The sequence below is a fragment of the Oryza glaberrima genome, chromosome 9 (genome assembly GCF_000147395.1).
Source record: "Oryza glaberrima chromosome 9, OglaRS2, whole genome shotgun sequence".
Classification (NCBI taxonomy): domain Eukaryota; kingdom Viridiplantae; phylum Streptophyta; class Magnoliopsida; order Poales; family Poaceae; genus Oryza; species Oryza glaberrima.
In genome coordinates, this window is record NC_068334.1 from 4,648,667 (window position 1) to 4,664,610 (window position 15,944).

The 15,944-nt window shown below is 44.6% G+C and overlaps 2 protein-coding genes across 3 annotated transcripts; one reads left to right on the forward strand and one right to left on the reverse strand.

Annotated features, from left to right (window-relative positions):
* Positions 1 to 2,909: 2,909 nt before the first annotated feature.
* LOC127783879 (sufE-like protein 1, chloroplastic/mitochondrial) lies at positions 2,910 to 4,452 on the reverse strand. The gene has a single exon (XM_052311024.1). It carries the CDS (start codon positions 4,235 to 4,237, stop codon positions 3,146 to 3,148), a length of 1,092 nt encoding a protein of 363 aa, XP_052166984.1. The 5' UTR covers positions 4,238 to 4,452; the 3' UTR covers positions 2,910 to 3,145.
* A 1,650-nt stretch (positions 4,453 to 6,102) lies between these two features.
* Positions 6,103 to 11,821, forward strand: LOC127783606 (uncharacterized). Of its 2 annotated transcripts, none has more exons than XM_052310795.1 (8): positions 6,103 to 6,365; positions 6,631 to 9,724; positions 9,811 to 10,100; positions 10,183 to 10,541; positions 10,619 to 10,806; positions 10,881 to 11,070; positions 11,142 to 11,246; positions 11,320 to 11,821. In XM_052310795.1, exons 2-8 carry the CDS (start codon positions 8,840 to 8,842, stop codon positions 11,706 to 11,708), a joined length of 2,406 nt encoding a protein of 801 aa, XP_052166755.1. In that variant the 5' UTR covers positions 6,103 to 6,365; positions 6,631 to 8,839; the 3' UTR covers positions 11,709 to 11,821. The 2 variants fall into 2 exon arrangements, with proteins under 2 accessions (XP_052166755.1, XP_052166754.1); XM_052310794.1 differs by having other exon boundaries at positions 6,103 to 6,247.
* Positions 11,822 to 15,944: the final 4,123 nt, after the last annotated feature.

Below are 15,944 nucleotides of genomic sequence, written 5' to 3' on the forward strand. Positions count from 1 at the left end.
GAACTTTGTGACATTAAAATTATTTATTGAGCTCCGAAAATTCAAGGGAAATTTCAGAGAATATATTAGGGCACAAAGAATATTACAAAATATTCTCGGCCAATGATTTTTAAGGGAAAATTTTAAATTCTCCCATTAATTCACTCGAATAAATTGCTTTAACTTTTAATATAATTTCTAGAAATGCATTATTAAATGATTTTTAAACCCGAACGAAAATCGGGGCGTTACAAATATCTATTCTCTATAGACCTCCAGAGCGCAAAAAGAACTGTATAACTTGGGCCATGTAGTTTGTTTGTTTTCGTATTCGCTACAGTAGCCCTGCTTTTTTTCGCGCCTCGGATGGGGTTTTTCTCAAAAATATTGTTTTCGATTTTGTAAAAAAATGACTAAAATAATAGACAGCCATACCACCGTAGTAAATGGAATATCAAGTATTTCCTTTGTCCCAAAATGGCCTCAAAATATAAGGTATTTTCTTGTATTTTGGGACCGAAGGAGGAGTACAACGGACAATATGGATTATCGGCATATTTGGGGAGCTTAAGATTCTGAGAAGCAGCTGGTTGGTAACCAGCTTCTGAGAATCTGGAAAAGGTGGGTTTCCCAGCTTCCGGCTTCTAGTCCATTTTCTAGATTCTACAATTACAGTTTATCAGAATCTGGACCAAAAGCTAGACTGTTTGGGAGAGCTTCTGATTCAGCTGCAGTAGCTAGAAGCTCCCCAAACAGGCCCACAGACTAAAATGAAGGTTAGCAACAAACTCTCACCACCAAAATGAAGGTTAGCACAGACTAAAATGAAGGTTAGCAACAAACTCTCACCACCAGTTATCCATTTTGCATTTGAGGATTTAATCCAGGTTTTCAGCTTTTTGCTTCAGTTATCTGCAACCAGGTATTGATTCAGAGCTGAACAAGTTCATTTCTTCATAATCCAGCTTGGTTACTGCAAGTTGTATTCATGTTCCACAGGTTGAAAGTTACTTCCAGCTTCAAATTTGTCAGGTAATCAAATATGTGCACAGCAAGCTATCTTTAGGAACAACCACAAATGCGACGTAAGCCCTGATAGACTATATATCATATTAAGCTCTAACAGAGTAACATCTACACAGCCAGACAGCCAGCATTGAACAAGGATGTAAGCAGTGGAGTTGTAATGTAACACCCATACTGTCTATTGTACTTGTACATACGATATTCCACTAAATCTTGCATGGACTACAAACATCCCGTTAATATTACATGAAGTAGAAACAATGGCAGGAGCCCTGCCTATGCATTCAGGAAGAAATAGTAGCAGTACAATGGAGAAACCCAAGGCATCAGGTAAGGCCAAACTGACAACGAGCAACCAGGATTGCAGCAAATGAATAAAATCAATAAATACCTAAACCTCAACGTAGAATCAAATTATGAGATGAACTCTAAAGCCCCTCCTGGTTTCGGTTTGGTACACCGTAGTACTATTGCTAATAAAATCCCCTCAATCAAACAGATAATTTCTATGCTTACAACCATTCCAACAGATAAAGACTGCGTCAAAATCTTGCTTCCAACATTGAAACAGAATAATCAGACTTTCATCCATCACACCAAGAGGGACTGCAATTGAAATAAGAAACTGCAAACTAGCCGTAAGCAAGAGAAGCCTGACTGATACGCTAATTTATGTTGACAGGCTACAATATCAAGTAACCAGCGATGGTTATAATGGGATCCATCAGCTAGTCAGAGTGCGATATATGTACCTCACAACCTTATGAACATTTATCATCAGTATGTCTAAGTTACTCTTATTAATGCTTACTACCTAGTGCAACTGCAAGTACAGGCTATGCTGCTCCAACCAAACTTGTGAAGTTTTATCTCAGCAAATAATTTTGCTCATGTTAACAGTGGAACATAGATGATAGAAAAGTTTGTCATAATCTGGAGTAATAAAAGACAAATTATTAGAGTAGAAACTTCAAGAATTATTCCTTGCACTAGATTACGGGACATGACTGTACGACTCCAGCCTCCTCACTTGTTGGACAGTATAAATGGTTAGGCGTATTTTATTGTTGCGGTATAAATAAGTGACTTTGAACCTCACAGATAAGGACGATTGATACTATATTTAGCAAATAAATTAAATTTGTTCTCTAACACATGCACCAATAAAAAAATATTGACAATGGAGAATGAGAAAACTTTAAAATTTGAATACAAAATTTACTGTAAACAAAGGATATTTGAGAGAACATTATCAGTGGAAACATCCAAGCTTTGCATAGAACTGTTTCCATACAAGCATTCCAACATGGTTTAACTTATGCACAACATAGAATTTGCAGCATACAGAAAACTATATATTACATAAGGAATTAAGCATTCCAGGTAGCTGTGAACTCCAATATATCTACATTGTATCCTGTCAGCTCCTGGCATTCAAATATTCAAAACTCATACAGTGAAAACTAATGGCCATATATGCTGTAAATGTGTAGATTCAGTATGCAAAACTATACTTTTTTGTGGTAGAAATTCCTGCTTTAATCTCCAGATTGCAAAGAAAAACATCAAAACAGTAAGGTGTGCAGTGAATATGTGCCCAACAGAATTTCATGAATAGAGAACTTTTAATGACACTTCATTTAATAAAAAAAGCAAGCAACCAGTCATGCATTTGAAATCTACATGAAGAATTCAAGCCCATTTTGTAACATTGAGATGCTATGACCTATGACCTATGTGCATCGAATTCATACTCTAAACAATGACACATGCATGATGATTTCTCAGCTGGGACCAGCATTAATAGGGTAGATTAGTTGAGTTTGCTGGAAGGTAGCAACAGCCTAATCACTTTCTGTTTTTTGCTAATAGAACATGCAAGATCGATCAGTGAACCATACATGTTAACTCAATAAAACAAGTCGTTCCTTCTTATTCTGGCATGACAAAATTCATGTGTATCTCTGCCATAATATTAAGGCACTAATTATTGCAGTAAAAAGACAAAATTATCAGAACTGAGAAGCTTTGATCTTTCAAAATCTACAGTATGTATCCAAAACTAAACCTTACAAAGATAACATGACCAAAAATGCATCTATGGCGTCTCTGTTAACTGTATATGCAGTCGTGCAGATACCTAGACTTCTGATGGTGTCTTTGCATCGATGGAGAGCGCATGCAACCCATTCTTGAGCTCGTCTTGCAGAAGATCATACACAGCCCTGTGCCTCTTGAGCAGGCTCTTCCCCTGAAACGCCTCTGAGACCACCCGAACATTAAAATGCGTCTCGCCATTGCTTCCTGACACCCCAGCATGACCCTTATGGAGGTGCGATATGTCCTCGATCTCGAGCTCCACCGGCGAAAGCCCGCGCTCAAGGCTCTCCTTTATCCTCTCCTGCCTTCCACCCCCCAAACCACCATTCCCTTCCATCACATCAGCTGGCATTTCCTCCAATTGTTCCTCCTCTGGGCTATGCACCTCTGAACCCTCTTCTTCTCGCGCACCGAAAGCCGCAAACTCGGGTTCCTTCTCCTTCGCAGCAGGCCGTTCAGCGACCTCTTGGACCACTTCTTGGCTGCCAATTTCCTCAGTGGTTACCTCACCGGTGGCAACCTCCAGGGCCTTGCGCTTCATGAGGCTGAGCATGTTGAGCAGGCCGCTGTTCCTGGACGGCGAGAGGCTCTGCCTGATCCCAAGCAGCTCGATGAACTCGACGGGCACCATGGCAACATCCCGCGCCGGCGCGCCGGAGAGGCCGAGCACGAGCAGCGCGGCGAGGCCCTTGGTGAGCTGCGCGTCGGAGTCGGCCTGGAAGCTGACCCTGCCCGGCGCGCCGCCCTCCTCCGGCGCGGCGTGGACCCAGACCTGGGAGACGCATCCCCGGACGCGGTTGGCGTCGGTCTTGAGTGCCGGGTCCATGGGCGGCAGCCGCGCGGCGTAGGCGAGGAGCTGCTTGTACCGTGTGCGCGGGTCCGGCACGGACTGGAAGAGCGCCACGATGTCGCGCAGCGCCGGGGGAAGCTGCGCCGGATCGACCCCGGAGCCCGAGGCGGCGGCGGCGGCGGAGGGGGACGGGGTCGGCGACGCGCTGGACCTGGCGACGAGGCGCTGGAAGGAGACCGGGGCGCAGAGGGTGAGGAGGTGGGGCTTGGAGAGGAGGGGCTTGGGGGGCTTGGTGAGGAGGCGAAGGGACGCCGACGACGAGGTGGCGGCGGCGGACGCCATGGATGGAGGAGAGGGTGGTTTCCCGGGTTTGGAGGTCAGGCCTGGGCGGCGGTGAGGGCGCCGCGGCGAGGCGGCGGGGGCAACGGGAAGGCGAGCGTTCAGGATGCGGCTGCCGGATCGCCGGAGAAGGCGGCGGCGGCGGATCGGGAGACACCGAGGAGGCTCCTCGAGTGGTGGTGGCAGAGGAAGAGGGTAGGGAGGGATAAGGTGTTTTTTTTTTCTCTTCTTCGCACGAATCTTAAGGCGATCTAGACCGTTGATAAGTCGACGGAGTAGGAGTATTTCGCTTGGAGACGGCGTCTCTGCTGTGGCAAAGGTTGGAGAATGTTCATTCATTTCTTTTTTTTAAGGTCATGCATATGTTTACTGGTATAAAAATTTGAGATGTTTTTCTCGTACTTTGATACATATCTTTACTTTATAAGAATTTGAGATGTTTTTCTGGTACTTTGGTATATCATCCGTGTATGAGTCGGTTTTTAAGTCCGTTCGTTTTTAAATACATATATGTATTTGAGTCAGGTTTTAAGTTTGTTCGTTTTTGAAAATACAGAAGTAGTCGTATAAGAAATCTCTTTAAAAAAACATACAGGCTAACTTGAGATAATCGGACTACTAATTGCAGCTCATGAATTTTAAGAAAAACAATATATCCAAGCGAATTCTCACAGTGAATTTCACCTTAATTAAACCGTATAACAATAACAAAATTAAAATAGTGTTCACCCATTACAACGCGCGGACAATTTATCTAGTTTATTATAAAAGTTTAGATACAAAAGGCGCATGATAAAACACAACAACGGGAAGAACATCCAATTTGCAGAAAGGCCCCTCAGTAACGGCCAAATTGAGCATACATCGAAAATTTGTAGAAAAGAACTTGAAAAGAACGGGGCAAAAGCAATTGGGTCCTTTGTCTGCTTCTTCCACGGGAGTGGCGATTTGGCCTGTGCTAACGGCGACGGTGAAGAGGAAAACATGGCAGAAGATAGCCAAGGAGCGAACCCAGTTGAGGCCTCTACTATGGTGGTTGAAGCTACCTTGGCCAAAGAAACAAATCACAGCTGCCCCTTACAAATCTGACACCGAAACCCAAGGAGAAGAACACCGCCCTTGTGTGAGTGGTTACCGAAAAGAAGTGAACGGCCGGCGCAACCTCTTCTCAAAAGAAATTGGAGAACTTTAAATTGCAGACACCGAAAAGTAGTATGGCGCGTGGGACTAACCCGGTGAACATCAACCGGACCGCATATGCCAAAAGCAAGGAGTAGCAAGTGCTTCCATCGCCGGAGAACTCTAAGATGGAGACGGAGGAGGAATACGCCACCACCTCCTTCGATCTGCACAAGAAAGAAAAAAGAGAGGACCAACAACGGGATTTACCTGACTATGAGATAAACCCGACCATCCTCTAGACCAATGGCCACCACAGACGGAGAGGAGAGGGAATCCAACGAGGAGAAAAAGGACGCCTAGGTGTCGCCTGGGACAATATTCATTCATTTCGGATGGATGGTTTCACCTCTAAGCTCTGGGCCCATATCTAGCCCGACACGCAAAACGAAACTCGTATTATTGCATGATTAATTAAGTATTAACTAATTTTTTTAAGAAAATAGATTAATATGATTTTTTAAAATAACTTTTATATAGAAAATGAGGGAAAGAATATAGCTTTAGTATAGTTAATATCAATTCACTGCATTGTGGTTGAGCCACAACACCAATAAAATAGCAGCCGTCCGATCATAAAAAAGGATCTGATCCAAAATGGTTGGACACATGCACCCAGGAGGGCCCAAAATCCAAAAGCCCAATAGACACCGTAGCATCAATGCAAAATACGCTTCCACCTCCCTCACCTCCCCACGAGGCCACAGCAGAATGGCTGCTGCTTCTCCCCGCAACGTGTCCCTCCGGCTCCCCTCGCCAGATCCCCCACCCTCGGCTCTTCCTCCCGGTGATGGAGAGGCGCACCTCCAGCTCCCGGGAAGCACGACCAGCACCGTTAGCTTCTCCCCTCTCCCGCCGCTTCCCCTCCCCGCCTCCCCCATCCCCTTTCTGTTGATTGCTACCGATAGGAAGCACATCCGCCACATCGGGTCCAATGGATAACGCATTATTGGTGAATAATTCACTGTGAATATAATCTAGTATTGAATTTCCCCATTTTCAGACTCAGATTCTCCGATTCTTTTGTACCAAACTATCAATGCTCATCTACTTCGGCATCACCCCTCCTCCCTCTTGCTCTGACTCTAATGTTATTAATTCTGCTTTAATTTCACCTGTCAGCTGATGCCATTTTTTTATATATGCTTATTTAGTTTGTTTATGCTCTTATGTTAGTAGCTGAGTGGCCTGATAAAATTATTATTATTTCTACGCAGGTACTTCAGAACAACGTCAACAAACATTTTATTTTTGATCTGCAAATTTATTTGTTTCAACCTTACCGATGCAAGTTTTCTGTCTGGCGTACAAGTATTGAGAGATTGCTTGTTACATGCTTGGCGAAATTTTAGATGAAACATATATCGGCCTTCATCAGAGATAAGTATTCATGCTCCTTTCTATTTTTAGAATCTTTTAGACCAAGCTGCCGGTATTACATACTCACCCATCCCATTTTAAGTACAAATATAAATTTTCGTACTCAACTTTGATCATCCGTCTTATTTGAAATTTTTTTTATAATTAGTATTTTTTATTGTTATGAGATAATAAAACATAAATATTATTTTACTCGTGACTTATGTTTTTAAATTTTTTCAAAAAATATTCAAATAAGACGGACGGTGAAAGTTGGGCGTAAAAAACTATATTTATACTTAAAATGGGACGGAGGGAGTAGTGAAAAATCAGTTTTCTGTAAATTGGTCACTTCCAGTGGCGGAAGGGTAGGGCAGCTAGGGCTGCTGCCCTACTCCTAAACCTAAATATCCATTAGAATTTACATTTTAAAACCTTAAAACATGGAAGATAAAGGTAATTACGTAAATATACAAGTTGAGCCCTAGGCTACGTCACTGGTCACTTCTATTTCAAATTCAGCTTATACACGTGTTAGTGCGTGCATTGCCTACTGTTTAGCATTCCATCAAACAACCATTCAGTACTTAAACCACGCTCTGACCATCCACTCTGGCAAGGTGTCGAAACAAGATTTCGACAATAATAAAAGGGGATGGCTATCAAGCTAGAAAAGTGGATGGGTTTGGAGACAAGGAATTTTATACAGGTTCAGGCCTTCTTATTCAAGAAGTAATACTCTACTCCTGTCCGGGGATGATTCCGCCGAGTGTGTTATTGATTGTATGATTGGGAGAAAAAGAATCGTCCCGAGAGGAACCCGGACCCCTCCTTATATAGGGGAAGGGATCCGTATTACAAAGTATAGTCCATATCCTAACGGAACATGGGATTACAGATAAAATACAATCGTAACCGACTAGGATCCTGGGTATTTTCTTGTCATACAAGTTTAGAATATAACCCGAGTCCTCATAAAGATATTCTATCTACATTTGGTACCATATATCCAGCTGGAATGTAACCGCCATGTAGATATGGGGTAACCATAATCTCCACAGTAGCCCCCGAGACCTTCGCAGTTGACCAAAATAGTCTTCTCGAAACAAAAAAACAATAATCCGAGTGCTTCAATTCAACTTGCTCTGGCTTGCCGAGTGCTAAAAGACTGTGAAGGGCGAAAATAAAACATGGTGCATCGAGTAGATGCACCTAATTAGGTGTAGCCCCCGACTATGTGATTAGTTGAAAAACTAAACATATAGTCAAGGACCGGGTGATTTTATATCGAAGCATGCATGGTACTCAATAAAATACCCAGCCGAGTGCTTCTCACTTGAATATATCAAGGATAAAAAATATGAAAAGGGCCGAATGATAAACACTCAAAAGGTCCAAAAATAGATATATTTGGTAGGAATCCGAGTAAAAAACTCTTAAAATGATCCACCAAATATGATAAAGATCATGGTAATTAAGAAGTTCATTAGCCTAGGCTATAACCCTTACCATAATCAAAATAAGCATATAACATGCTAGGAGAATGACTACTAATAAACCAGTCATCTCAAATTAACCCAACATCTTTTGTAGCCTAAAAAAGCTTACAAAAATGGTATAACACCCTTCTGTCGGGCACCTTCTCATGTGAATCATAATAATTCCAAAGAATTATTGAATCGCGTTAAAAAGGATTTTAACAGTATCGGGCCGCATCATTGTGAGCACATATTGCCAAAGCAAAAAGCGCCTAAGTCCCTAGGGATCACAACGGGTCACGCTGAAAACATAATTGGGCTAAAGTACTGTACAGGCCCAGGCCCATTAGTACTCCCGATACCCTAAAGACACCGAAGTCCAAACGTCGTTTCGTCTTCCCCACCGAGACTCTCGCCATTCCCCATTCAGTGCTACAGTACAGAACCGCACCGACGAAGCTAGGGTTTATCAATCTGCTCCAATCCACCCTCAAAAACTTCACGAAATTTCTCCCCGCGTCCACCACTCCGATTCCCCATTCCTCTCCAGCCATATCTCGAACCAAATCAAACCATCCAGTTCACATTCATGGCGGAAGAAAGAGAAAGCTTCGAGAGTCAGTGGGCGCCCTCCGATGTGATAGAAGATAACCTGAAGGAGATGGTGGCGCACGGCGTTCTCCCAGCGAAGGAGATTATTGGGTGGCGACCGGCGTTCAGCGAAGCATTCCCGACCCCCGACACACACGAAATCGTGGTATTCGCTCATTTCTTCTATGGCGGATTTTCTCTTCCAACCTCTAGATTCTTCCAGGGGATTCTGAACTTCTACGGGATTAGCTTGCATCACTTGAATCCAAACTCTATAGTGCATATTGCCAATTTTATCCATGCCTGCGAAGCTTTTTTGGGCATTAGGCCTCATTTCGCCTTGTTCCGCCGCATCTTCTTCCTTAAGCCCCAGCCAAACAAAAGCAAACCATGCGTTGTTGGGGGAGCTGGTTTCCAACTCAGAGGAACCTTGAGCCAAAAATATTTCTCCATGCCCTTCAAAACCTCAAACAAAGGCTGGCATGCAAACTGGTTCTATGTTCAGAATCCTGAGCCCGCACTCCCCGAGTACTGCTGTCTTCCTCCGGTTTACCAGGACACATGGAACTCATTGCCTATCGGAGATGAAGCTGCTCAGGCAATGGAATTGATGGAACGCATGCTAAAACTGAAGGAACAAGGTTTGCAGGGAGAACAGATCACTCGGCACTTCATCAAAAGTCGATTAGCTCCAATCAAAGAGAGGTCCCGCACAGCTTTTGAGTTTGATGGCAAGCATGATCCAAATCGGGAAAATCCAGATTCTCTCGACTTTAAGGTCATGAAAGAAAGAATGTACAAGATCTTCTCAAACGCTATTGTTGTCAGCTATTCACATCTGCTGCCCGTTGTGCCATTCAACGCATTCAACCCTCCTCCACCGGTATGCACTCAAACATTTCAACCTTCCTCAAAAGTATGCTTTTACCCTCTGTTAAGCTAATTGAAAGTTTGAAATATCATGCCCAGGAATTTGCTTTGATGAAATTGGATCCTCCAATTGCTCAACGCCGATCACCTCGCCAGCAGACTGGTCAGGCGAGTGGAGGACCAAAAATTCGATCTGACGCTCGACCAAGTGCTTCCGATCCAGTCGGCCAGTCAGATGCTCGCAAGAGGAAGATGGTTCTAAGCGACGAGGAAGGCGATGATACCGGAAGGCTCGGAGAAAAAGGAGCAACCGGAAAATCCCCAAAGCCAACTAATCCGAAGAAGAAAACCTCCAGTCGTCCTTTGCCAAAAATCAGAAAGTCTTCCAGGTACAAACCATTTGGCCATCTTCCTTGTCTTGCAGCTTACCCACTGTTGAAATAATACTAACAGCATAACTCAAACTCGTAGGAAGCCGTCTGACATAGATCCTTCCGAAAAGGACCCCGAGCCGGCTGACATAGAGGCAAACACTTCAAAAGAAACCGGGCCAACTGCAGAAGATCGTCCGAGTGACAAACAACCGGCAACCGACAATGTAGAACCCAGCAACGAGCCCCCGACTAGGAACCAGTCGGCCGAAGCTGAAGTCGGTGCTAACCAGGAGCCCCCGACTGGAAACCAGTCAGATGCAGGGCCAAGCCAAAAGATTCCCGAGGTTGAAGCTCAAACGAACAGTCCTCTCGGGAAGGATGCTGACAATGAATCAGAAACCAGATCTCCTGTGAAGGCACCAAAGTCCACGCGTCCCCGACCGGGAATCATCACAGGTAGACATGCCATCCGAAATCATTTTGATCCAACAGACTTTAGTTGGCTGCTTCATCTTCGTTCATGGATACACTAGGGCCAATAATTGGTGATGAAGAAGAGATCCTCCGGATACAAGCAGCTGAGGATTCACGCCCTCCGATTCTGGTCAAGTGGTGGGATGACAACATGCAGCCTCAAGGGATCGTGATAAATAAGCAAAAAGAGGACGAAGAGTTATGCCTACTGAAGAAGGCACTTGGTCAGGCAACCCATATTGTAAATGTAAGCCCTCTGGTACCTGATCTCAACCATCTTGTTTGCCATTTAATTCATGCGCTAATTAAACTGTCTTGCAGAGGATTCATCTTAGGAACGAAGCCAAAACGGTAACCTTAGAGAGGTTAGTCCCTCATCTCGGGACCCTCGAATCCACCAGGAATCAACTACACGAAGCGAAAGAACTTGCCAGGAAGAATGAACATGATCTGAGGGATCGGATTGCTGATCTCCAGGAATCAAATTTTGAACTGAGTGGCTCATCAAAAGGTACGCACAAACTCTGCTCAACTGACTCATACTGTTATCTTTGCAATCTTGATTAACCGTAATCAATGTAGTGCAAGCTGCCAAGATATCTCAGTTGGAGAAGCAGATTCAAATTCTGGAAAATGACAAGGCAGAGCTGGCAAAACAAAGAGACCTGGCTTTAAAGGAAGTTGAAGGTATCAACAATCAATACCTCAAAAGCCATTATCCTCCATATGCTGACTTATTAATGTGAATCTGTTGATGCAGACCGCAAGATCAAATCTCAAGCTCAATTCGACGTCCTGGTTGGCAAGATCAAAAAACTTGAAGGAGCCCGGGATGAGGTTGCTAACGCTGCTGCCCCAATTGTTCAAGCGATGTTCTTTAATAACAACGGCCCGAGTGCACTTGATGCTTCTGAAATTTTCGACAAGCTGAGAGTTGCTCCGGATACATATTTCAAGAACATCAAAGAAGCTGGAAGTATGGGAGCAAGTCTGGCATTGATGATGACCAAATCCCTTTATCCAAGAGTTGATATTGATGCCATTGATGGCTTTGCAGATGGGACGAGCGAAGAAGCTGCTCTTGACCTCATCAGTGATGCGCAGAAAGTGGCCGACAAAATTGCTGCTGATGTAGTTGAGAGATTCTAAGATGTCGACCTTTGGCCGACTGGGTCTGATAAGTCTAATAATGAAAAAACTGATACTGATTAATGTACCAATGACTTTGATGATTAATGATGATGGAGGCACAATTTGTACAATACTGATGAATTTATGCTGTGCTTAATATCTTAACTTAGTTCCTGATTTCTTAAAAGTTTTTTGTCAAACCTTGTTGAGCCTAAAACCTGCAAAAGTTGTTAAAAAACTTTCAGTCCTCATTGACTAAGCCAAGAAATCAAACAGGGCAATGATACATCAAGTAAGCAAATTGAATTGATAAAAATCACACTCCATTATTATTATAGTAGCCCCCTGACTGAAAACTTCAAGAAAAAACTTGAAGTTAGCAGTCAAAGAGGAAAGATACAAACGAAATGCCTAAGCGTAAAATCGACGAAGGTGTTCAATATTCCAAGAATTGTTGATGAGAGTACCGTCTTCGCGCTTGAGTCGATAAGAACCCGGCCGAGTGACTTCAGCAATTATGAACGGTCCTTCCCATAAGGGAGATAATTTATGCCGACCCTGTGTTGTTTGAATTTTCCGCAGAACCAGGTCACCGGCTAAAAAGGCTCGCGATCGAACATTCCGATTATGATAACGGCGCAACCCTTGCAAATATCGAGTCGACTGAATTAAAGCTGCTTCTCGGGCTTCTTCTAGTCGGTTGATGTCGTCTACTCGGCCCTCTTCATAGCCCTCCGCATTGAAGTTCCGAGATCGTAGTGATTCAAATTCCACTTCACTCGGCAACATTGCTTCTGCGCCATAAACCAAAAAGAACGGCGACTGGCCGGTAGCCCGACTAGGAGTAGTGCGTAAAGACCAAAGTACGGACGGCAGCTGATCTACCCACTTGCCAGCATAGGGGTGTAGTCGGTCAAAAACTCGTACTTTGATCCCTTGCAGTATCATGCCGTTAGCGCGCTCGACTTGTCCGTTACTCATAGGGTGTGCCACGGAGGCGTAACAAATTTTAATGCCGAAGTCTTCAAAAAAGTCTTTAAATGCTCCGCCAGTGAATTGAGTGCCATTATTAGTGATGATCCGATTAGGTACCCCAAACCGATGCACAATGTTGATGAAAAAATCTCTAGCTTTATCTGCTGTGATCGTAATGACCGGTTTAGCCTCGATCCACTTGGAGAATTTGTCGATAGCCACAAAGAGATGCGTGTAACCGCCGACTGCCCTTTTAAATGGGACGACCATGTCAAGCCCCCAGACCGCAAACGGCCAGGACAACGGGATGGTTTGCAACTCTTGGGCTGGCAAATGAGTTTATTTGGCAAAAAATTGACAACCTTCGCATGTCCGCACAATCTTGTCCGCATCGAATACAGCTGTAGGCCAGAAAAAACCTTGCCGGTAAGCTTTGCCGACAATGGTCCGTGCAGCAGCATGATTACCACAAATACCAGAATGTATATCCTTCAACAATTGTCTCCCTTCCTCCAAAGATACACAGCGCTGCAGTATTCCTGATGGACTTTTCTTATACAGTTCAGCTTCATGAATAATGTAAAGTCTGCTGCACCTGGAAATCCGCTCGGCTTCATTTTTGTCTTGAGGGAGTTCTTATTTGGTCAAAAATTTTATGAGGGGTTCTCTCCAGTCGGCTTCAATCATGCTTACGCCTTGAGTATCCATGGCTTCAATTGCTTCTTTTCTGGGCACGGTTGGTTCATAAAGATGCTCAACGAACACATTAGAAGGGGCTGCTTCCCGTTTTGAACCAAAATTGGCCAGTCTATCGGCTACCTTATTGTTATGTCGAAGGATATGGGTGAGCTCGAGTCCATCGAATTTATCTTCCAGCTTGTGTACCTCTTGTCGATAAGCGGTCATATTATCATCTAGACATGACCACTCTTTCATGACTTGATTAACAACCAACTGAGAGTCTCCACGGACGATTAATCGGCGAATGCCTAAAGAGATTGCAATCCTTAATCCATGGAGTAGCGCCTCGTATTCCGCCACATTATGGGACGCAGAAAAATGTATCCACAATACGTAGCTCAATCTTTCTCCAGTCGGGGAAATCAAGACGACCCTAGCTCCAGTGCCTGTGAGCCTCTTCGACCCATCAAAATGCATAGTCCAATATTCCATCTTTTCCTCTGGCATGTCTTCTTGGCACTCGGTCCACTCGGCAAGGAAATCAGCTAAAGCTTGTGACTTGATCGAAGTTTGTGGCTTGAACGATATGTCAAAACACATCAACTCTAAGGCCCACTTCGCGATCCGTCCATTTGCTTCGTGATTGTGAAGTATATCCCCGAGTGGAAACGATGTGACTACCGTGACCGGGTGACTTTGAAAGTAGTGAGATAATTTCCTGACGGTAATTAGGACACCATATAGTAACTTTTGAACCTGAGGATATCTTGTCTTGGAGTCGTCTAAAACCTCGCTAACGAAATAAATTGGACGTTGGACTTTTTGAACATGGCCTTCCTCTTCACGCTCGACAACCAGGACCGCACTCACAACCTGGGAGGTCGCCGACACATATAACAGTAGCGGCTCTTGCGGATGTGGCGAGGCCAAAACTAGTGGAGTAGTGAGGAGTTTCTTGAAGTCTTCAAAGGCTTTCTGTGCTTCGGGCCCCCACTGGAAATTGTCAGTCTTCTTCAGCAGCTTGAAGAAAGGCATTCCCCGCTCGCCGAGTCGTGAAACGAACCGGCTGAGCGCCGCCATGCAACCAATCAGCTTTTGGATGTCTTTTTGGGAGCTTGGCGGTTTCATGTTGAGGATGGCGTTGATTTTCTCCGGGTTGGCCTGTATACCTCTTTGAGATACCATAAATCCGAGCAATTTACCCGACGGTACTCCGAAGATGCACTTTTCCAGGTTTAGTTTCATCTTGAAAGCACGAATGCTTGAAAAAGTTTCTTCTAAATCTGCAGTCAGGCCATCCTTGACGACTACATCATCAACATAAGCTTCAACATTGCGACCGATCTGAGTTGAAACATCTTTGAATCATGCGTTGATAGGTCGCTCCTGCATTCTTCAATCCAAAGGGCATGGTGATGTAGCAGTTCGCCCCAAAGGGCGTAATAAACGAGGTCTTCAAGCAGTCGGATTCTTTTAGTCGGATCTGATGATATCCCGAGTAACAGTCCAAGAAGCTGAGTAACTCGCAGCCGGCCGTTGAGTCAACCACTTGGTCAATGCGAGGTAACCCAAAAGGGTCTTTGGGACAAGATTTGTTGAGGTCGGTATAATCGACACACATGCGCCATTGCCCTGTCTTTTTCCGAACCAGGACTGGGTTAGCCAGCCAGTCGGGATGAAGGACTTCCTTAATGAAGCCTGCTGCTAACAGCTTGGTTAATTCCTCCTTGATCGCATCCTTCCTGTCCTGTGCAAAACGGCGGAGTCGTTGCTTGATGGGTTTGGCGTCTTCCTTAACATGTAAAGAGTGCTCAATCACCTCTCTGGGGATACCAGGCACATCGGATGGTTTCCACGCAAAAATATCTTTATTATTCTAAAGAAAGGTGATGAGCGCGCTTTCCTATTTACAATCTAACTCAGCGCCTATTACAGCAGTCTTATCAGGATCGGAGGGATCTAGGGGAATCTTTTTCATCTTGGCATCACTTTCTTCGGTTTTCGTCAGCTTGGTTGCAGGCACTTCTCTCTCGCTTGCCGTGGTCGCAGCTAGTCGGATCTCTTCGCGGGCGAGAGTAGTCTCGTGGGTTTGGGCCATCTCGCAACTTTCTTTGTCGCATGTGACGGCCTGCTTGATGTCGCTCCGTAATGATATGACTCCTCGAGGACTAGGCATCTTCATCATCATGTAGGTGTAGTGTGGGACGGCCATAAATTTAGCTAAAGCCGGTCGTCCAAGTATAGCATGATATGCTGTCTCGAAATCAGCAACTTCGAAACAAACATTTTCTGTGCGAAAATTCTCCCGAGTGCCGAAAGTAACTGGAAGAGTGATCTGGCCGAGTGGTGTAGCTGACAATCCTGGGATAACACCGTGGAAGGGTGCATTACTCGGCTTTAATTCCGTGCGAGGAATCTGCATATCGTCCAGGGTCTTAGCGAAAAGGATGTTGAGTGCGCTGCCACCATCGATGAGAGTCTGTCGGAGCTTGACATTGCGAACCACTGGGTCTAGTACTAGGGGGTACCGCCCCGGGTGGACCACTCGGTCGGGATGATCCGAGCGGTCGAACTTAATTGCTATCTCTGACCACCGAA

Bases quoted from the DNA above. Each gene is read 5' to 3' on its own strand.
- LOC127783879 (XM_052311024.1), bottom strand. From the start codon at position 4,237: ATGGCGTCCGCCGCCGCCACCTCGTCGTCGGCGTCCCTTCGCCTCCTC.
- LOC127783606 (XM_052310795.1), top strand. From the start codon at position 8,840: ATGGCGGAAGAAAGAGAAAGCTTCGAGAGTCAGTGGGCGCCCTCCGAT. The intron at 9,725-9,810 runs GTATGCACTCAA...TATCATGCCCAG, and splicing joins CATTCAACCCTCCTCCACCG to GAATTTGCTTTGATGAAATT. The intron at 10,542-10,618 runs GTAGACATGCCA...TGGATACACTAG, and splicing joins CCGACCGGGAATCATCACAG to GGCCAATAATTGGTGATGAA.